The following is a 22099-nucleotide window of genomic DNA, read 5'->3' as shown; positions in this document are numbered from 1 at the left end:
CTCTGCTTTAGTTTTCAATGAAGTAAAAGAAAACAGCATTTTATTTTTTCTGCTGTCTTTCACAGGTTTTGGTTTAAGTAGGAACATGTACATTGCTGTTTATTACACGCCTGTGGTTGTATCACCAGAGTCAACAGGTTAAAAATGCAAACTTGAGACTGTGTTTTTAAGATCTGATGCCACTCAAAAGTTTGCTTATGTGTTTCCATTTTGTCCTGTGTTTCTGTATGGACTACTCTTAAAGAATGGATCATTCAAATGGATGTCTTTTATTTACTATGCAGAGTTGACATGACTCAAGAAACACATTGCAATTACATGAAAAATAAAGGACTGGCTTAATTCTTTCTAGCTAGAAGTGTAACCTGTAGAAAACTAGGTGGAAGTCTGCTGGCAAGCAAAATAGTCTTATAGCTCATGTAATTGGATGCCTTTTAATGATGAACAATTAAAAGAAATTGTGAATGTGTCTTTACTCGTAGAACATATTTTTTTGGCTGCACTATATGAAGCAAGAATCATAGAAAAATCAGGAGCTGCAAACTATACCCTTATGAATACAACAAAGGTGTCATAGGTAATTTTAGTTCTATCATGTCTTGACTTTTGAGAACTTGAGTTTGCAGCAAAAGCAGAGTTCTTTCATGTAGTTTCGTTGTATGCAATTTTCTAACCTTTAGCTTCTGTAGAAAAAGGTAAAAAACAATTATATACACCCATAACAATACTCTGATCATATACTGTCAGACTGACACTGAACTTTTAGCCTTGTGGTATGGATATTTAATGACTGTGCTTCAGGGTAAAAGTTGATAAGTTGACAGCAAGACAGAGGCAGCATTTAAGACGTGTCAGCCTTGTGAGAGGCAGTGCGATTATGTGGAAAGGATTTGGATTTGCTCTCTTAAAGATCTGAGCACTGTTGCGAGCCTGTGTATTCTCTTAGTGGAGTACAAAACCACTGTATAACAACAAGCATTTTCAGGGTATCAAAATTAGTGCTGTCTGATACAAGTAGTTTATCTGGAATGTGCTTTCCTTGTACACAGTGCAGTGCGTTTTCCCATACGGAAAATGGGTTATGGGAACAGGAGGAGGAGGATCGGTTTTGTTTCTGACTTGCTGCTTGTACTTTAAGAAATGCTGAAATTATATGCTGGGACAGTGCATGTACAGTATATTTAATGGCTTTGGCAACAAGCTGAAAGCCAACTCAACAAAACAAAGGTGAAATGAAAAATGATGATATTCAACATCTCATAATAGACCAAAATAATAATATTAATAATAATGATAAAAAGAAATACAATAAAAGAATTTTAAAAAATAAAATTAAAAAACTAGAGCCAAAACTCTGAATCCCACTGCAGATCCCACTGTCAGAAGACTCTAGTGAAAGGTGCTCAGAAGTTTTTGAAATAAAATATAGTAGGTGACCATTATGATGTGGAATTGTCACTGCCTCTGTGTTAATTGAAATGTGAAAAATATCTTTTTAGATCTGTTTCTGTTTTGTAGAAGCGTTTCTGAAAAGCTGTTGTTTAATCTTTCATAGGCATTAATATAATCAGAACCATTTCAGTTATAATGACTTAATGCATTTTATTGCTTTTCTTTTGGTATTGAATTTCTTTCCTTTCAGGGATTTTTGCACAATGTGTCCTTTCTTGACAAAAGCTTATTTTGTCACCTGATTTTACATCTATGCCCAGTGAATTTTGCTTGTGCATGCACCAGATGGTATACATATGAGTAGAAGAGCATAATCAGATTAAGAAACAAGACAGAGAGGAGTTGGGCCTGTTCTTCTCTGAAAAAGTAGCAAAAAGAAAACAGTGTTTAGGACACGGGACTTGATTTGAACAGACATGACAGCTATGTCTCTGGTTAGATTAGCTGGAAGAACCAAAAGCACATTTTTTTTTCCTTTTTTTTTTTTTTTTTAATGGTGTCAGTGTGCCATTCAAGTTTTACAGTAATAACATCACTGAAATTCGTAGCACTGAAAATTCATAGCAAACTGGTAACTCCCAGTGGTATAATCATTGTGCACATCAGGAATTTGAAAAAAAATTAGTTCCTTGGTAGGAATTTTCAACACCTATATTAGAGTGTATTCTTTTGAACAGATCACCCGCAGGAGATGGTCCGTTCAGATGGTGACCAGATACTCCTGTAGGGGAGTAAATAGCCTTTACAGAAGGCTGAACATCGTATGTTTCTTTGGTTAGTGTAGATTCCTGTTAGCTTCATTGCTTTTTTTTGTTGTTGTTGTTGTTTACAAATTTGATTTGCAGGATGAGTAGAAAATAGATTTTTCAGAGGAAACCTAAATGTAATGAGGAAAAAGACTGAGGGTATGGTAGGAATGAAAAACTAGGGAAAAACATGAAGGAGAAAGAGTCCAATTTTATGGGAGTCTCCAAACTTGCTTACCAGCATCCCTTAGGTTTAGGAAGTATTTCCATTTTTCCACCAGTTTTCAGTACACCCTTAGCTCTGGCATCTGTGTTTTTATCTCCCAAGCTCTTGTAATCTTTGGTAGACTTCTTGAGTTACCCTGCACTGCATATCATCTCTAAGCCTTCTGCTAAGCTGCTAAAGAACGAGAGCATCAGAAGACTTTATTCTTAGAACTAACACTATTGCCATAACATGCTGTTAAGCCACGGCTCAAGATCTTGCAAACCTATTACCTTTCTCTTATAAATGTACATATCTTTTTAATTTATTTTCACTGAGCTTACATCTGGATTCACTACTGCTTTGCTGAATGTTATGTGAGCAAATTTTGGATGAATGACTCTTTCAGTTTGACTGACTTGCTACCCCTAGCATCAAATCCGTGTTGGTGATCAGTTGAAACAACATCATCTTTCTTTGTATGGGCAAAGGGCAGCTTTTCTGAGCTGGTTTTATTCAGACTTTAATGGTCCGTCTCTTAAGTCTAGCCTCTTAGAGAAGATCAGAAGTGTGGAAAAAAGTTAATCCTTTGAGGGTGCTTGCGATCCCATAAATTTGTGACTGTTAGAAGTGATAAGTTGTTACAGTCACTACCTCAGTATTCTTTATCAATAAAGCTGTCAGCCATTCTTTGTCAAGGAACACAGTAGCTTGTGACTGAAGATACGGAGGATTCTGCCCTGAATTACTCAACTTCTGCCTGAATTGTGTTTTGAATGTGTTTTGGATATTGCGTGGCTTTTTGTCAATTTTCACTGCTTTTGCTTGAAGGCAGTTGTTTTCTGCTTGGTGGTTGTCATAGAACTATCGGTTAGATAACCTGACCTTCCAAAGTACTGAACGTGATAGCTGAGAAGTCTTACCTTTAGCTGATTAAGTACAAGTGGATCACAGCTTTACATACTACACCATGAGTCAGCAGTTATCAGATATTTTACTGGTTTTTGGAAAAGTTGGCCATTTAAGGATTTGTCTGTGGTAATAAAGTTTAACTTGTGTGAAGTGGGTTTGCTTTAGGTAAAAATGATACTGAGTCTTTGAAATCTCGGTTACCCATATTTCTTGCAGGGATAAATACAGTTTTGTTCTTCCTGATGTGAGGCGGTTTTGGCAGCAAAACAAGATCTGTCACTGCAAAATGTCTAAGTATGTTTATGTGTGAGCATCAAGGTTACTTTGCTTAGAAGCTACCAATCAACGATTACATGGGAAAAAGATTTCATTCCTGTTGATATAGTCGGGAACTTGATATATGGAAAACACCTTCTCCTTAATAAAGCTTTGAAATACCCAGCTATCCAGGTGTTAAATAGTATGTTGAAGACCTTTTGCAGCTTTGAATTTGCAGGTTGAACACCTACAAGCTAAGGAATTACAGCATTAATGTGGTTCATGGAACTTCAGTTTTACCTCTTACTGGAGCAGATTGCAAACTGACTCTGAGTGAACAATTGCATAAATCATTTTCACAGTTTGTCTACAGCAAATTCAGATCCACAGTAATAACATCATGCACTTTAACTTAAAGGAATAAATAACTTCAGGAGGAAATTTTGCCTTTTATTCCTTCTCACAAGCAAATATATTTTGCTGCCCCTATTTGTGATTGCACACTAGGGATACACCCAATACCTCCACACTTGGAATGTGTGTGAGATATGTAGGCTCTGTTAGAAGTACCAGAATTCTCTGGTAAAGATAAGGAAAGTACTAATTCCATTGTGGAAAATACAAGTATTAGTTTATCTGAAACAACAGGATTCAACAAAGCAGCCTGAGGCCACAACTAGTGATAGAATGAGACACTAAGGAGATGAAAGATAAGGCATGATCTTTTTTCACACATTACAGGATTAAGTATATTTAACTTAGCAAAACTGGGACTTGTAGTATAATTACTCTTTACAAATGTTTTGAGGTATATTATTCACAAAGTTCTTGATACTACGGGACAGTACATTAACAGGAATAAGTGAGTATTATTTCTCAGAATTTTGAACTGCTTTTCTTAGGGTTCCTGGGTTGCAGCACCACAAAACTTGGTGGTTTTGTGGTGCTGTAACCAAACCAGTAACACAGCACACTGAAAGATGTGCTGTAGAAACACACAGTGGAACCCAGTGATTGGGCAAAGAAATCCTGCTGGCCCAAGGCAACCTTGTGCAGTCACTGCACTCTCAGTATTGTGGTGTTTTTTCTCTACTTCCTCATCTCTGCATCTAAAGCATAGCCCTAGAGTTGATGCTTCTGAACTGGCTGTGAAATGAACTTGTACAACTAAGATGATTATTGACTCAAACTTTGGGCTCATGAAAATGACTAAACTGCTTTGGGATCTGAAATCAGCTGGTCATATTCCTACTATGTGTGACACTCCTGTTGAGTCAGTAAACCCACTAGACTCCAGTTGTCTGTTGGAGGGACCAGTGATTGAATGTACTCTCTTCCTTTTCAGAGCCAGATTGATTAATGTAAATACCATTTACGTTACAATAATGTAAATACCATTTACATTATTTGCATTAGCATGCAAGGTCAATACTATAACCTGTATAAAAATTTTAAAAAGTCTACTCTAGTGCAAAGGCTATTGTTGAATCTTAGAGGTATAATATTTCGGTGAGGATTGTGTGTGTTTCAAAAAAGCCATTAGTGCAGTGTTTGGTGTTATGCAAAACCTACTGGTGTGCCATGTTTGTGTGTCCCTGATAATACAGGAGCTGATGAACTTTCTTAAATGTGGAACATTCATGAGATGCTGGGATAGGCTAAGACTTTGTTCTGTGTGTGCTTTGTAAAAATAAGTGTGTGTAGTATACTGTGTGGTACTTGACTTTGGGGAACTATAATAATACTACTGAACAATTTGTCCTGGTGGTTTAATGACAACAGTTAGCTGCCTTCTTTGCCTCAGTCTTCAGTAGCAAGACCAGTGTTCTCTGGGTACCCAGCCCCCTGAGCTGAAAGAATGAATCCCTCATAATCCAAGGGGAAATGTTCGGTGGCCTGATATATGCTGTGGTGTGTCCAGAGAGGGACAAGGGAGCTGGTGAAGTGTCTAGAGCAAAGTCTTATGAGGGGCAGCTCAGGGAACTGGAATTGTTTAGTCTGCAGAAGAAGAATCTCAGAGAGGACCTTATTGCTCTCTACAACTACCTGAAAGGAGGTTGTAGCCAGGAGGGGTCGATCTCTTCTCCCAAGTAAGAAGTGATAGGATGAGATAAAATGGCCTCAAGTTGCTCCAGGGGAGGTTTAGATTGGATATTAGGAAAAATTTCTTCACTGAAAGAGTTGCCAAGCATTGAAACAGACTGCCCTGGAAAGTGGTGGAGTCACTATCCCTGGAGGTATTTAGAGGACATGGCACTTAACTACATAGTTTAGTGGTAGTGCTAGGTTAACAGTAGGATTTGATGATCTTAAAGGTCTTTTTCAACCCAAACAAATCTGTGATTATGAACTTAATAGAAGTGGACCATTTTTTGTAAACTGTTCTTATTGTGTTGATAACAGCAATTTGGTTATATGTTGGAACTGGATAGCATAAGTCTTGCTAATCCTTGTTCTTTGCTCCTTATAGACAATGAATGATTTTGACTATTTAAAACTACTGGGCAAAGGCACGTTTGGCAAAGTTATCCTGGTCCGAGAGAAGGCTAGTGGCAAATACTATGCTATGAAGATTTTGAAAAAAGAAGTCATTATTGCAAAGGTAAGGAAGGTTATAGTTTTAGTATTGTGTCCTTTTAGAGAATGGAATAATCAATATTTCATACATAAGATGTATTTGATTTTTGATGGTAACTTAGTTTGTTAGAAGTACGCTTGTATTTTCAGAAAAACAGAATGCAAAAAAAAATATATGTATCCATTTTGCATGTCTTTTTCCAGTATTTTATAATCTAGAGTGTGCTAAAACAATGAGAGAGTTCACTGGGCAGAAAGATAGTGAAATCCAAGTTTAAACAAGAAAAAGTGAATTGTAGGGTACATGAGATACTTTTTTTCTAAGTCAATTACAGATTTATTCAGATAAAAGCATTTAATTTATTGGGCCTGTGCTTTGTTCCTGCCATGTTATATAAGATTGCTATGTATGGGACTAATGATTCCACTTTTTCAGTTTTTGAAATTCAAGGAAAGTCTGAAGTTGGTGTCTGAAGAAGCTGTTTAAACTGGCATTGTCCAGTCACTTAAACTTGTTAAGTGTTACTAGCCCTTGTGCTTGCTCATGATATCACTCAAGTTTAAACTTAGATCATCTGCTCTGAGCTTTGTTTCTAGCAATTCTGAAGTTTTGAATCCCACTTGTGCAGAACAAGTTGAAAGCAGGAAACCTACATGCATTTATCAACATGAGACATAATTAAAAATAATCCAAATTTATTAAGTGAGGAGATTTTGAGGGATGTGGATCTGCTGGAATTTTTGAATGCTTGAGGCTAACAATATCAGTAGCCACAAAAACTGGATGTGACTGGAAACTGCTGTGTTTTACATACATTATATTTTAAAATATCCTTCAGAATTTTCTAGTTTTCCCATCGACCTATGAAACCAGAGCTTAGAAGAGTTTTGCAGTCTATCTCTATGTTCATTTGTCTGTCACTCACTTTCGAATAACTTGTGAATGCGTTGATCAATTTTGATTAAATTTGGTAGAGAAGTAGAAGCCTCAGACAGTTATATTTCCTTGAGTTTCATTAAAACCAGCCCTGTTTTAGGGGGAGAGACTTAAACTTATGTCATCAGCAGTGAAAAGACTGATCTGTGCCCTTAGCAGCTCTGTTGTGTGCACTGGCTGGCTAGTCAGCATGTATATGGCTTGGAGTAACAGGAACAGAGAGTGCCCTTCTTCATAATCAGGACATACAGGAAGAAAAGAGGATATCGCTGCTGAATTCTCCTGATTCTGCATGGGAAGGAGAATCTCAGTGGTCCTCCTTTTAAGACGTGGCAACAATTTCTGTGGGCTGCCCTGTGGGTCTCAGAGCCTCCCTGGCTGCTGCGTGCTGTGGCCCAGTCTCCATCCTGACATCCTGATCCAGTGTTCTGCTCACCCCCAGCACCTGAGGGGTCCTCAGGGGAGTCTTAGATCAGACTCCTGTGACACCCTTTTCTGCTGCTGCTCATTTATATCCTTCCAGTCTTCAGAGCACTTCAGCTTCTTGCTTAGTATCAATACCATACAAAACAGATTTTTGAATTTTAGGGTTTTTCCATTTACTTTTCTGGCTGTTACCATATCAGGGACTTTTTAGAAGAGGTAAAACTGAGTATTTGATAACTTCGTCTCTGGTGAGCAAAAATTCTTGTTCATAGAAGTATGTATAAAGCAAGAGTGATTTTGAATAAATCAGAAATACAACTGATCATTGATCTGTTTACTTGAAAACGGAAAGATACACTAGATTGGGCAGAACTTGGCATTTCCTAAAGCAGACCATGTTTTTTCTGCCTATTTGTAAACTAGCAAGAAGATTGTGTGAGGAAAGATGTCTTTCATCCTGTGAAGAAAATGGAAGTACCAGAGTCTTTGAAATTGACTTCCTCAGAACTAAAATTTTGTTTTGAAGGGAGTCCCCCAAATTTTCCGTAGTATGGTTCTATATTGAAAAGAAACTGATGAAAGAATAAAAAATAGGCTTTTTTAGGCTTTTTTTTTTTTTTAAACCATACTTAGATCTTCACAAGTGAAGTGGTCATGTTTTTTTCCCTGTTGTCACTAAATACCTAAACGAAAAACAATGCAGACTTGAGTTTGAACTTAGCTGTCATGCCCAGTCAGCGTGTGATCATGCCATGGGAATTTATCAATGGCATGTAATTCTGGAGATGAGTGCTAAGGGTATAGTTATTAGGTAGAATCGATCTGCAGTCCCAACTCAGCCTGTAATGTGAGGTAATATGCATTCTAGAATCACAGAATAGCTTGCATTGGGAGGGACCTAAAAGATCATCTAGTTCCAAATCCCCTTCTATGGACAGGGACGCCTTCCTCTTGACCAGGTTGCTCAAAGCATATCCAGTGTGGCCTTGAACACTTGCAGGGATGGGGCACCTACAGCTTCTCTGGGCAACCTGTGCCAGTGCCTCACTGCTCTCACAGCAATAAATTTCTTCCTAACATTTAATCTAAATCTCTACTCTTTTAGTTTAAAACCATCCCCCCTTGTCTTACTGCTACCTTCCTGTGCAAAAAGTAGCTCTACAGAAGGTCATACCTCTATCAACATACTGAGGCAGAAAAGTGGTGCATTGACAGCTGTATAGCATCTGCCCAGTTCAGACTAAATCTGTTGATCCTAAGTTTTCATGACAGATTAATATTACACTTACCAGGAAATTGCAACCAGTATTACAGACTCCTGAGGCAATGCCAGAAAAACTGCCCGTTGCCAGCTTTTTATGCCCCATTTCTGGTGAACTACAGAGGTTTAAAAATAAAAAAATGAACAAACCTTTAAACTTGGTTTTCTCTTTATAGTTTTTTCGTTTGTTTGTTTTCCCCCCAGTATGTGGTTGTAGTGTATATACTCAGTGTTGCACTGCCATTCAGCTAAATAGCATCATAATTTATTACCACTAACTCTGTTGTTGTTGTTTAACTTCCTATTTTGACAATTTTTAAAGTCTATTTTAAAACTCCTGACATCTGTGTTTACTCTCAAGTTTAATAATACCTTATCTTCAGAGCACAGTCTGATAAGTATGTGTAGTACAATAATGTTATATTGGTATTATTTGTGTCAATAATAACGTGTACTCTGACTAAATATATTTACTTTTGCAGGATTACGGTTGAAGTTTGAGTCACACTAGGCTAGTCTTTAGTTCTGTGTGATATAAAACTCAGTGGTAGCTTAGCACTACAGAAAATGGCTAAACCAGCCCAGTGACACTCAGGCTTTTCAGGCCCGGCCCCTGGCAGCCTGGGGAGGGGGATTCACAGCAGGTATTACATGCAGAATGCCATGAAATGGCTGTGTATTCATAATATGAACCCCCTAAGAGCTGTGCTTTCTCCCTAGTCTTAGGGAGCTGTTCGTGTTGTAGGGCAGGGTGAGCTCTCTGCCCACCATCCTCATCCCCTCACCCCTGCACAGCTCTGCTCTCTGCAGACCTGGTGGTATGAGTGGCCACAGCTGTGCCCCTGGGGCCTTGCCCTCACCCCCCAGGCTCCTTTGCCCCCTGCGTGGTGCCCACCCAAGGGGATGGTGAGAGGGGAGAGCTTGTGGAGGGAGTAGGGGAGAAGAGCGGGTGAGCTTCCAAGGCAGGGAAGGTACCAGTTTAGTTTCCTTCTCTCACTTTGGTATAGGGCTTGTTTTAATATTCTCTATTCAGGCTCACAGACAGGAGAGTGTCACTGTCTCTCTCCAGATTGCCTCTTTCCCAAAGTGTGCCTGAAAATGAGTTGGGGGTTGTGTGGACATCTCCCACCTCCTGAGAATGAGGCGAATATCCTCAGGGAAGGAGGTCAGCCTGGTCAGAGGAGCACTACTTGCCGCCAGGGTCCTAAGGACAGCCTGGGTGGATAAAAACAAAACCAACAACAAAACCAAGAAAAACTGACTCTGTACAACACTGGCTGGATGAGACTGGGTTTTATATTTGCCTGTCAGTTACTCCATGTGTATATGTCTTGCAAATTGGTTCAGTCGCTCTACAGATTCATTGTTCAGGTGATTCATACCAGAACTGTGAAGTTGTGATGACTATATTTTTAAGCTGTCAAATACAGTATTATAATTTCTTCCTTCCCTGAATCAAGACTTCACTTTAAAACAAGAAAATAAGAATGTATCTTAACTCAGACCTACTTCTACTCTCTGTTTCTCAGGATGAAGTGGCTCATACACTTACAGAAAGTAGAGTATTGAAAAACACCAGACACCCTTTTTTAACAGTAAGTATTGGAGACAATATTTTAAGTACACTGGCAGGTAATTTTCAACTTCCATTATGAATGTATTTTACAAACAAATTTTGAAGTCTTTTTCATGATGATTTGTTAACAAGCAGTAGCTATCTGGTGCCTGTGATATCCTTTATCAGGATACATAACTGAAAATTCAGAAATAATGTTTCTAATAATTTTGTAAAACTTAACTTCACTGAAAACATTTTTAATTGTAGAATATAACTGTTGTGTAATTTTTGCATATGAATTCTTTCAAAATAAAAGCTATTGATTTCACAGTATAAGTTATTTTTACCAAGAGAAGTTAATTAAGAATTCAGCAAAACAATAAAAATAACTATTTGTTCAACATAAGTAGCCCATAGAACCACAAAGCTCAAGGTCTAGCCGCACTACCTTTGTCTTCATATGGCTAATAATTAATAGAAGGAAAATACTGAAAAGAAGATGAAAATTTTGAGACTTATGACAAATTATGAGTAAGTTTACAGCTGAATTTCTTCTGTAGAATTAATTCTGATTCCACTTCTATGAGAATATATTAGAAAACATTTTCATTTATTTCAAAATAGGATTAGCATGTTAAATATAATTAACATTGTTAAGACAGGGATTTTTTTATTATTATTATTATTAAAATGGCAAAGTATAGGACGGAAGCTTTCCTTTTTAGAAAAACAAACCTTTTAGAAAGCAGAGGACTGCATTTACATTGCTTGTCCAGAATATTCTGGGAAATTCAGTTAAGGGAAAATTTATCCTGTAATGTTTCTTAAATTAGAGTGTAAAGGTAAGCAGGAGTAGCCCTACCTCCAGTCAAATAATGCAGTAATGTTAACTGCAGTTGTATCTTTTTATCTTTCTGTTATTCTAAGACAAGTATTTTAATGAGACATGCAGTATATAAGTCACATGAGTCTCCTTATGCTTCTTACATGTAGTTCTACTGAATTTCCTCTCTCTTAGGCCAAGTCTCCACCTGTAGATTTTGTATGATATCATTTTTTGCAAACAAAATGAAAGCAACATTGATAAGTCAAAAATTTTAATTAACATCTGTTGCAACTTTAAAAGGATTTGTAAATAAATATATTAATTTAGCACTCAGTGTTCCTAAATATTCCATAGTATGTGAAACTGGAGAGTCCTTGCTTTGGAAATAAAAGCAGGCTGGAGGTTAAGATCACTTTTAAAATTTCATGTAAGAGAAATTTAAAAGAGTATTATAATTTCTCTCTTCATGGCCATTGTAGAAGTGGACATCATAAAATAAGATGAGTGGGAATAGCTGGTACCATATATGGCAGTAAGAAATGTAGTATAAAACTGTCGGTTTTAGTAACCATTTATTACTTTTATTGTGACAAGCATGATGTTTTCATGTCAGTGGCCATGTGGCAGAGGTGAGGAAAGACTTGAAAGTTTTTGTGTTGATTCATCTCAAGTTCCAGATAGGAGATTACACTTAATTACTATGAAAGTTCTCACTAAAGTCAGAATTTTCTACTTAAGAAGATAAAATTAAATTTTGTTACAGTTTAAGTACAAGAAATTGGGTTAATACAAGATGATAATTGGTTTGATTTTGCTGTTTTCTTTGCAAGTCCTTGAAATATTCCTTCCAGACAAAGGATCGTTTGTGTTTTGTTATGGAGTATGTCAATGGAGGAGAGGTAAGTTCAAGAAAGGTGTTCTGCACTTGTAATGGTAATGCTATCACTGGCTTAACCTTTAAAGGTTATCATTTTTCTTGCCTTTTTTGCTTTCTGGTATCTTTAAAGGGCTTTTAAAAAAAACTTTGGAACTGTTTTATGTAAAAAACAACAGTTGGCATGTTTTATGTCTTTGCTGTCAAAACTACTTCCTATTTTGGAAAAATTAGACTCCTGTATAATGAAAGATAATTTTGTGGTAGCAAAATAATTACAAATAGCTTGCTTATTGCTTTTTTTCCTTAAGCATGTTATAGCAAGCAAAAATAGTTTTGACGAGTCTTACTTTTGTCCTTATATGAAATATATGCTGTCTTTACTATAGCTATTGCAAATATCTATTGGAAAAGAGTGGAGCATTCATATTTTTCAGTACTTCTATCCCCTTCACTTACTGTGTACTCTGGAAATTTCAGCTACAACACTGAACTTCTTGGAGTGTTGTTGGCTTTTAAGCTGTTGCTGTTCCTCCAGCTGTTTACTAAAGAATGAAATATCAAAAGTGATACCCCAGCAAATGGAATTAGAGAACTACAATCTAAGAAGAGGGCTTTTATCTACCTTTTAGATGCTGTTTGCTGTTCAGATTGTATCTCAATACAACATGAACCAGGGAATTTTCCTCAGTTTGTCTACTATATGCTGCATGATAATGTTTAAGGACTAAGTGTTTCCACTAGGTGGTTTGGTTTTTTTTTTTTTTTTCTTCTATTAGAAAACTGTTTGTTCAGGAATTTCTGTGGTGTGATAACATATTTTGCATTATGCTTTTGCTGTGTTCTTCTGCAATAAAACTGTCTTCAGATATAACCCTAATGCCTAAACATCCCCAAAATGCCTGTCTTGCACTTGTTGCTTTGGCACTTTTTCAGTCTGAGGCCCATTTGGATTCTGACTTGGTTTTGGCTGTCCTCTACCAACCATGTCTAAATATGGTGCTATTGGGTTCTCATATGGCAGGATGGCTTATTTGACTCAATATTTATAAACCCAGTTCTGGACATCACAGGCATTGAACCAGACACAAAAATCTCCCTCAGCAGTAATGGGATAACAGCCTTCTCTTGGACACTCAGCTGGCTTATTTGACTTTGAACTTATGCCACCAATATTAAGTCAGTTTTATCTCCAATGAGTTTTAATGTTGCCTTATAAACTAGCTAATTCTTCATAGTGTTCTCTGTGTAAAACCTTATTGTATTTCTTAATCTCTGGGGATACGCTTTGAACATACGTTTTTAACATCAGCCTATCATTTAGCTATTAATCTTTTAAAAAGGTACCTTTCTGTCCTATTTGAATGCAAAGCAGAGCACCTAGAGGATGTTTTCAACTCCTTTCTTATGACTGAAGATGCTCTAACATTGTATTTTGATCAGTGCATTTCTCTGCATTGGGTGGTGCAACTTTGTGGCTACTGCTGCAAGCATCTTGTATCATGGATTTCTCAGTGGCAGTCTGCTTTTGCTTATGGGATTGGAATAATTGCAATGTATTTTTCCAAGATTGGGTAGCTTTTTTCCAGGTACGATGCTTCTGTTTGTCAGTCTTGCTCATGTTCTTTGCTGCTGGTTCCCGAATTCAGTAAGCTAACTGTAAATTTTTGCCATGGTGAGAAAATAATGCTTTTTGGGGTAGGTAGTTTTCTTTGAAGAAACTCTCTTCATTCACTTATGTGCTTTTCTTTGACTAGAGAGCTAGAATAGTAATTTGGACAAACTGTCTTTTCTAATAACAGAATCTTAAATTTTACCAGATTTTCTTGTGAATTGCAGACTTCAGTCACTGTCTGCTAAGAAAAATAGAGGGCTTCATATTTCTAAAAATAGCCTTGTTATTAACTCAGAGCTACTGAAAGTAAGCTGCACAAAGTTTAGCCAGCATTTTAACCTATATGATACACAGACCTTTTTCTTTTGCTGCTTCTCTGTACTGTTCTGCCTGTGTTCCAGGGAAGTTTCATTTCCTTAGGATATTTTCTGACTGTTGAAGGTGTTGAAAACTCATCTTTTAGTTATATCCTTCCAGTGGGAAATTGACTGTGGCTGTACCACGTTGCTTTTGATTCTCTCCAGTGCTGTACTGCCTTCAGTATGTTTCTGTTTAAAATTCCTTTAGATTAAAGATTTCTTTTTAGTTAAACTGTTGTGACTGAGTCAGTTGGTTGGGAATTTTCATGGGTTATATCCATCAGGAGCACCATTACCCAAACAGTTCTGCAGAAGAAGGAGTTCTTGAAGTTTTGGCGCATATTCTTGACTCTTACCTAGATTAAAGCAAGAAAATGTCACAATTTAGGCTTCTGCCCTAGTACAGATAAGTGTGGTCAGTACTAGGAGTCTTCGGTTCCTCTTGCTGTAACTAGAAAGGAACCAACCAGTCAAGGTAAAAAGTTACCTTTGCCATATCTTGACTATGTAACTTCAAATTAGTTGGACTCAGTTAATAAGAGAATATGTTACGATGAAAATGGAACTGCATCAGATTTACTGATCTATGTGTGTGCTTTTTTTTACAGCGTACAAAGTATTACAGTGAAGAATTCCCTTTTGATTTCCTTTTTCTAAAGCAAAGCATATTATATACATAAATACAGTAAAGGAAAACATTAGAGGATTTTTTTCAAGTGGATTATTCAGATGGAAATATGTTTTCCTTATACTGACAACTTTTTTTCACAGAATCACAGAATATGCCACGTTGGAAGGGACCCACAAGGATCATAAAGTCCTGCTTAAGACCCAGTCTTGAAATAATTGTGGGCTGAAAGCTATATTTTTTCTTTATTTAGTTTTTCTGTTTGACTCTGTGGATAAAATGTTTACCAATGTCTACTGAACATAAATTAAATTGTAGTATAGAGATATAGAGGGATACTTCTGCCATTGTGGTTACTTCTCAATACCTTTGTTATACTGAAGAAATTACATTAAAGTAGCCTTAATATATTGAATATTGATTTTGGGTAAAAATAGTAATCTGGCTTATCTGAAATGACCAAATGGCTCTTTATTATTGGGGAATAATTTTGGAGTGTCTCATTTTTTCTTTCAAGTATTTTGTTTTAAAGGTTGAGAAGCATTTAGGAATGAAATCTATTATATACATTACTCTGCAGAGTACTCTGATTCAGCTGACTAATAAGTTGATTAACTTCCTTGCTCTGCATTTTCAGGATAATTCCAGATACTGTACCTTGTAACAAACTTAATTGGTAATTATGTGTATAATAAAATTAGACTCTAAAATTTGTTCAGATGGTTTCTTCACTCAGAGAATTCTGAATCTCTGTTTCTCTTGGCATTTTTTTTCCACAGCTCTCACTTCAATTCATTAGGCAGGAGAGAACGAAATGGTTTGTTGTAATTGAACAAGTGCTATTACTGTCTATATAAAAAAAAAAGGCAGAGCATATACAAGCTACCTAACAAAAAACAAGTAAATGAGAGAATGTTCCTTAGCCTGAAATTATGATAGTCCAAGATAAGGGTGCTATATTTCTTTGGGTATTGAATGTACCTAGAAGCAGTATAAACTCTGAAACAATAAAAAAAAAAATTCAAAATTTCAAGGCTGCCATTGCAAGTACTTTGCAAAATCAACAGTCAAATATAAAATGCAGAGCTAAGTAAACCCAATACAAGAGTAGGAGCCAGACATACAACTTAGAATATGCCAAGTAAAGTCACTAGCATGTGTAGAAGTTTAACATCTCAATTGATACAAGGTTATGTCTTTTATATATTCAGCGTGCTTGGATCTGCAGCTGAATATGTTTTTATGTTTGAACTTTGTTAAAATTTTTCCATTAATTTTTTTTATTAGGAAAAAAACCCATGGCAACATTGTTGTTCAGTTTTTAAAGGCATACCAGGAAATTCGTAGCTCCAGTCCTCACTGTAACAATCACACCCTCGTGTATGCCATAAAAATGTTATGTGCAAAATGGCTTTCTTTGTGCCAAACCTATTTCTATTGCAATTCCAATTACTTTATAGCACATATTTAATAACTGTAAGTCAATAAATAGTGCAAATGTTGGAAACCTATTTTATAACCTTCAATCAACTTTCTTCTTTTCCTTCTCTGACTTTAATAAAAATAATCTTCCAGTCCTGACAATTGTAAATAGAACATGGTGGCACAATGATTCCAAATACTGAACCAACTAAATAATTAACTGAAAATAACGATGTAATCTCCCTGCTCTCCCCATTATAATTTTAGAATCTGCTTTAGTGTCTTTAGTATATATCTGAGTGTATGAATGGACTTGTAAACCTGCATTTTATATCTAAATGTACATTCTTCATTCAAAACTAGATGTAAGGTTTGGTGACAACTCCGTTAGATGCTAAAATAATATGAAGAAGAGTGACTGTAGTGTCACATATATATTAAAATAAATGGACTCAGGAACTCATTGTTTCCTTGGCAATCACAGAACTGTTGTTAGTTGTTTCTAGCTGGTCATTTTACTTTGAAGTTAGTATTTTTAGTTAAAATAAATAGTTTTGTTGGAAATAAACACTAAAGAAAAATAAATTTTTCCGATGTTAACTTGTCAGGTTATTGACTCTCAGATTTTCATTGCGACACTTTAAATGGAAATTAATACAGCTGTGTTGCTGACAAGTATCCTGAAGTTCTAGAATTTTCTAAGACTACTGCTCAACTACTAGATCAGTCTGTTTCATAAAGAAAATTGCAATAATCCTTTAGCATAGATATGAATGTAGGGCAAACAGGAAGTTATAAATTTTTGGAATGTGTTGACCTTTATCTTTAATTACTTTTAATCCATCAAAATAAATAAAACTCTTAAAAATGAGTGGTATTAGGCCATTATTTATGAAAGAGATCACAAACCAGACATAAATGCATAACTTGCGTACATTTTTTATTTTTCTTTGTTGGATTAAGTTCAACTTAGCAGTATCTCTTACTTAAATATTGCAAAAATATGTGAAAAAACCCACACAAATTGGGAAATTTGTTTGTTTTTTTCCCAATTTTGTAATATATGAGGGACATCATGAAATCAGACTTCATTGCTTAGTCTGAATGGGTCTTGTGTTGGCATTGGCTGATAAGCAGGCATCAGTCCAGAGAGCAAGTTACTACGGGGAGGGCTGATGTCACCATGAGGGTTTGGTGCTTAAACAGGGGAATGAGCAATAGGAGCAGTAGACATATCTACAAAATAATGATCCTCCTCATCTTGTAGGTATGCCATTTTTATACACGATGTTTTGACATCTGGAAAAGAAATTGAAAGGGGAATTTAGATACAATGAACAAAAATGAAATGCTTTCTTTAAGTCATAGTGCAGCTTCTGTTCTCTGTGAAGTCTCTGCTCATACAGATATATGCTGCCAAAAGGCTTTGTTTATTGGAAGGTTTGTTTAGGTAAAGAATAAGGTGATACACCTATTATGAATTACAGCTGTCAGGAAAGAAGCTGAATTCTAGTTCATAGCAGTGACTGTTTAGTTATGTTTTGAAAAGTCACAGAATCATCAAGGGTGGAAGAGACCTGCAAGATCACTTAGTCCAACCATTAACCCAGCGCTACCGTAACCAGCCCTAAACCATATTCCCAAGTGCCACATCCAGAAGTCTACCTGCTGAAAATAGTTGCAGTAATTCCAAGACTGTTCTGTGCCACATGAATAATGTATATTTCCTACAGGTGTAAAGTAGGTTGTTGTAAGGATGGATTTAGCACATCATTGTTTTTTTCGTTGGTTAGCTTTTGGGTTTTTTTGGTTTTTTTACCTACCTTGCCATTTCAGAATTCTCATCTACTTGATTCTTTTAGCAGTGAAAATAAAAAAAGCTGCATTGTTGTTATGGATTTCACTGTCTATGTCTAATTTATAAATGGTAACATTTTCTGTATTTGTGTTTTGTAGATTGTTAGTTCCTATGGTAAACCCAAAAACATTGCAACATGGCCCGTTTGGTTTTTAAGCAGAATACAGAAATATACTCACTAATCTTTGCTGGAGGACTTACCCAGACTTTCTTAACACAGGAAATGAAACTTGCCATTTTGGAGAACATTTGGATTAAATAGCCAATTGGGCTTTTTTAGATGTTGTTCCAAGGTCTGAGGGTGATGTTTTAGCCGGTAAGATGCTGACAACATTACAGAGCTTCACCCCACACTTTTTCATTGCAGCTGAAATTACTGGAAATATGTAATGATTAGTATTTTTTGCTGAAAGTCTTCAGTTGAAAAAGTGTCTGTGAAGTGCTGTTACTTATAAAGTATTAAAGAAGAGACAAAACCAGCAAAGAAGTTTTTACATTGTAGCAAAGAAATACACTAAATACATCAATTTGTTTTTATAAGCGCTAAGCAGTTATTTTCTTTTTTTTAAGTGACTGTGATATTGCTAGCAGTGTGAATGTGCTGTTTTTGTAAAATGCCTGTTCACCTGTTCAGCCCAAGTCTGATGAAGAACTAGACTTTTTTCAGTTCAAAGAAAAGTTACTAAAATACTGAAAAACATAAAGCAGAACTAGAATCTAGGTATTTTAGTGGTATCTCCCAGTGGCTTAAAGCAAAATTTCGAGGAAGTGGTAGAGGTAGAAGTACAGAATGTCGCTGTTGCGTACTTTTTTTTTTCCCTCTGGTAACTGAAGGTTAAATGAGTAGCAAGCAGAATGCCTTAAACAAGATTGGTATATTGATTAAAACGCTGATTTAACAGCTCGCTTTCTCCCTTTGGAAACCTGGAAAAGATAAGCCAGCTGCTGTCTAAGAGTGCTGAGTGTCCACTGAGAGTACACTATCTATCATCACAATATGGTGATGAGAGGTGTTTTATGTTTGTGTTAATTTCCCCCACTAAATCAGTAATTATTACAATCCTGTCCCTGCTGTTTACCCTGCAGCTGTTTTTCCATTTGTCGAGAGAGCGGGTGTTCTCAGAGGACCGCACACGCTTCTATGGTGCAGAAATTGTCTCTGCCCTGGACTATCTGCATTCTGGGAAGATTGTGTACCGTGATCTCAAGGTAAAAAAAAAGAAAGGAAAAAAGTAATCAAATTTTTGTTTTTGCAGAGACTATGGGGACAAACACAAAGTAATTATAAAGTTGCACTATTCAGAGTTAATGGGAAAAAAAAACATCTGTGTTCAGTTTTAAGTTCTGTGTGTGCTGGAGGAAGTCGTTTGATACAGTAATCTCTAGATGGGTACATTCCCTGACTTTAACTTGATTAAAAAATGAAACAGCATCCTGTAATAACAACATTTGAAGGAGATTTAAACTTCTGATCCTCATCCTCCCCACCTCCTATTACTTATAACTTAACTTGGAATTTCAACGCAAGTCTCAGTTGTCAGTGTCCTCAAACAAGGGAAATGGTGAATTGGGACACTGTGACTGCATTCTGTTTATCTCAGCAGAGGTATGTTTTTGTGTGATGTGAAGACATTTAAAACAGTTCAGAACACTTCAGTAGGAAAAGAGTTTCAGCATTAATTTCAAAATTATTTTGTTTTTTGTATCTTGGGAAAGATTCATATTTTTGGAATTTAGTTTGTCTTAGATTTGCCCGCATTATACAGTTGTTTATCCTCTGTTGCCTGGCACTCTGTTGCTCCTGGTACTCTGCGTCACAGTATGACTGCGTTCTATGAAAAGTAACCTCTGTTTTCAACAGGAACCTTTTCTAACTTATGTAGGAGAGATCTCTAAATTCAATGATAAGACTGTTTTATTTCTGTGTCAAACCTTTAATTTCATGTACAGGAAATTAGGCTTTCCCATTGTACATGCACACTAGTGGAATTCATTCATGGAATCCTTTGTACAGGAGCTGAGGAGAAGGAGGCAATGGTAGGCAAGTTCTGCTCAGGGAGGCAGACAGAAAACAAAATACATTCTGTCTGTAGCAGAATCTGTCGTACTAACAGAAAATGCTGTGACATCTTGGAAAAATATGGAATTGTCTGGTCAAAGAAATGATAGGTGAATTTTTATTTAAATTCTAAATAATAAGGAAAGAGAAATTTGATGTCATTACTCTCCTATTTCTGGTGTCATCTACTTTAGTTTTCTTTGTATGACACTTCCAACAGAAAATCTACACCTTTGAATAATATTTCAGGCTTTATGCAGGCTTAGAAAGACAGGGATATGATTGTTCTATGTTGGTATTTTCACTATGTACCTTATAGTTTGAAAAAAAAAAACCAAAAATGTTTTTTGTTGAGAAAAGTTGTTCAGAATATGTTTTCCTTTGTTTCAGTTCTATCTGTATTTTAAGTACTGCTAATTAACAACTTCTGGGAAGGTGATATTAGCCATTTCACATCTCAAAGCAAGAATCGTGTATTTAGAAAGCAGTGCAAAGCATGCAGAGGTACATATTGACCACTTCAGAAGTGTCCTTTGCAAGGAGACGAAGAGGAATTTACCTCAGGGTTTTGGGTTTTTTTATCAGTAGCTGCCTTATCCCCACTTCTGTCTGTTGTTGAAAAGGTTGTGGAAGATGGAGGTATTTTAAGGATTTATGGATATATGCTGTTTCATGACAGTATAGTAAGTAAAATGTATCTTGATAGTGAAGGTCATGTTAGAGCAAAGGAAACCTATGAAGTCTTACCAAATGACAGCCATGACTGCAACCTTGAATTGTTTGAGTGCGTCTTCAGAATATTTAGAAAATTATTTCCCTTTTGTTCTGTGGAAGATGCACCAAACTTGTAAAACTTCAGAATGAAGGGTCATGCTCTGATTGACCTGAGATTTGCTATTGTAAACTGTATTAAAGTGTTAGCTAATTATTTAACTTGTATGATAGTAAACTCTGTTAAATGCTGTAATATAATAGATGCTGTAATTCTTTTTAAAATTAAAACTGAATTACATTCTGTTGTAAGGATAACTCTATCTTTTTTTACAAAAATGGTGTAAAACATCAACCTGTCCTGTTAAGAAATACTAAGGGAACATTTTTCTCCCCAATACACAGTTAGAAAATCTAATGTTGGATAAAGATGGACACATAAAAATTACAGATTTTGGACTTTGCAAAGAAGGAATCACAGATGCAGCAACTATGAAAACATTCTGTGGTACTCCAGAATACCTGGCACCCGAGGTATGATTTAGAATATATTCTTATAATACAGTACAAAATGTTTCTTTTCCATTTAACTTTAGACTGACAGTCTGCCTGATTAGTACTATACAGTTGTTATTCAAAATGGAACGTACTGCTGTTCTTTGAGGTGATTGTATGCATATTGATGCTTTGCTTTGTAGTGTTTAAAAAGCCCTCTAATGTGCACTTTCCTTCTCGTGTTTGCCTTCCTCTGTTAAAGTTTTTATCTTCCAATGATTTCTTCAAAAATAATTTTCCATCTGTCTGTCACTTGGAACATATGATCCTGCCTAACTGAGCTGTGCAGCTAGCATTTATATAGCCTCAGTGGAGGCGAGGGAAAATAGGAAGGTACTGAGTTTGGGTTTTATCTGAACTCCCCAGTTGCAGGGAGAGGGAGTTGAAATTTTAGATAGTTCTGCTAAAAACAGTTCAGTGTATCAGCCTAAGAACTAGCTGAGGGAGGGACACCAAAACTTAGCTGTTTCCTGACATGTAAGCAGAAGGGACATCACGGGGTGTGTCACCCCATTTTTATGATTAGCTAGTGCCAGGAGTGCCAAGCATCACACTTCTCCAGAATTGATAAAAAGATGGACATGAGGGCATTGTTTTGGTTCCTCTTGCAGCTCTGGTTTGGCCACTTGAGAATGTGTTGTAGAAGCCAAAGTCCATCCAAATGATCTGTGCCGGTATTATTAGTGCCGACAGCTTTGCCACTGATGTCTACTAAAAAAAAAGCAAGGGAAGCATTACCAAGATTGGGTTTTTTATCACACTTATTGAAGAATGAGCAAGTAACTTTTTATTTGTGAAACTATATAGTCCTTTGAGAAGAATTTGGTTGTCTGATAAATAGTGAAATTCCTCTTTCATCT

At 36.3% G+C, this 22099-nt stretch overlaps 1 protein-coding gene across 2 annotated transcripts in view; it reads left to right on the top strand.

Moving 5' to 3' along the window:
- AKT3 (AKT serine/threonine kinase 3) overlaps positions 1 to 22099 on the top strand; it is a 145811-nt gene that overhangs the window by 91549 nt on the left and 32163 nt on the right. For both annotated transcript variants that reach the window (XM_027887313.1, XM_027887312.1), the window contains exons 6-10: positions 6044 to 6175; positions 10304 to 10369; positions 11989 to 12057; positions 19001 to 19123; positions 21090 to 21218. In XM_027887313.1, the coding sequence (XP_027743114.1) occupies positions 6044 to 6175; positions 10304 to 10369; positions 11989 to 12057; positions 19001 to 19123; positions 21090 to 21218 (519 nt within the window). The remainder of the gene's footprint in view (positions 1 to 6043; positions 6176 to 10303; positions 10370 to 11988; positions 12058 to 19000; positions 19124 to 21089; positions 21219 to 22099) is intronic.

Source organism: Empidonax traillii, unplaced genomic scaffold (assembly GCF_003031625.1).
Source record: "Empidonax traillii isolate 1590-97213 ecotype Southwest subspecies unplaced genomic scaffold, ASM303162v1 scaffold206:size1282135, whole genome shotgun sequence".
NCBI lineage: Eukaryota > Metazoa > Chordata > Aves > Passeriformes > Tyrannidae > Empidonax > Empidonax traillii.
Note: the sequence above shows the minus strand (reverse complement) of the source record. Positions and strands in the feature narration are given on the sequence as shown.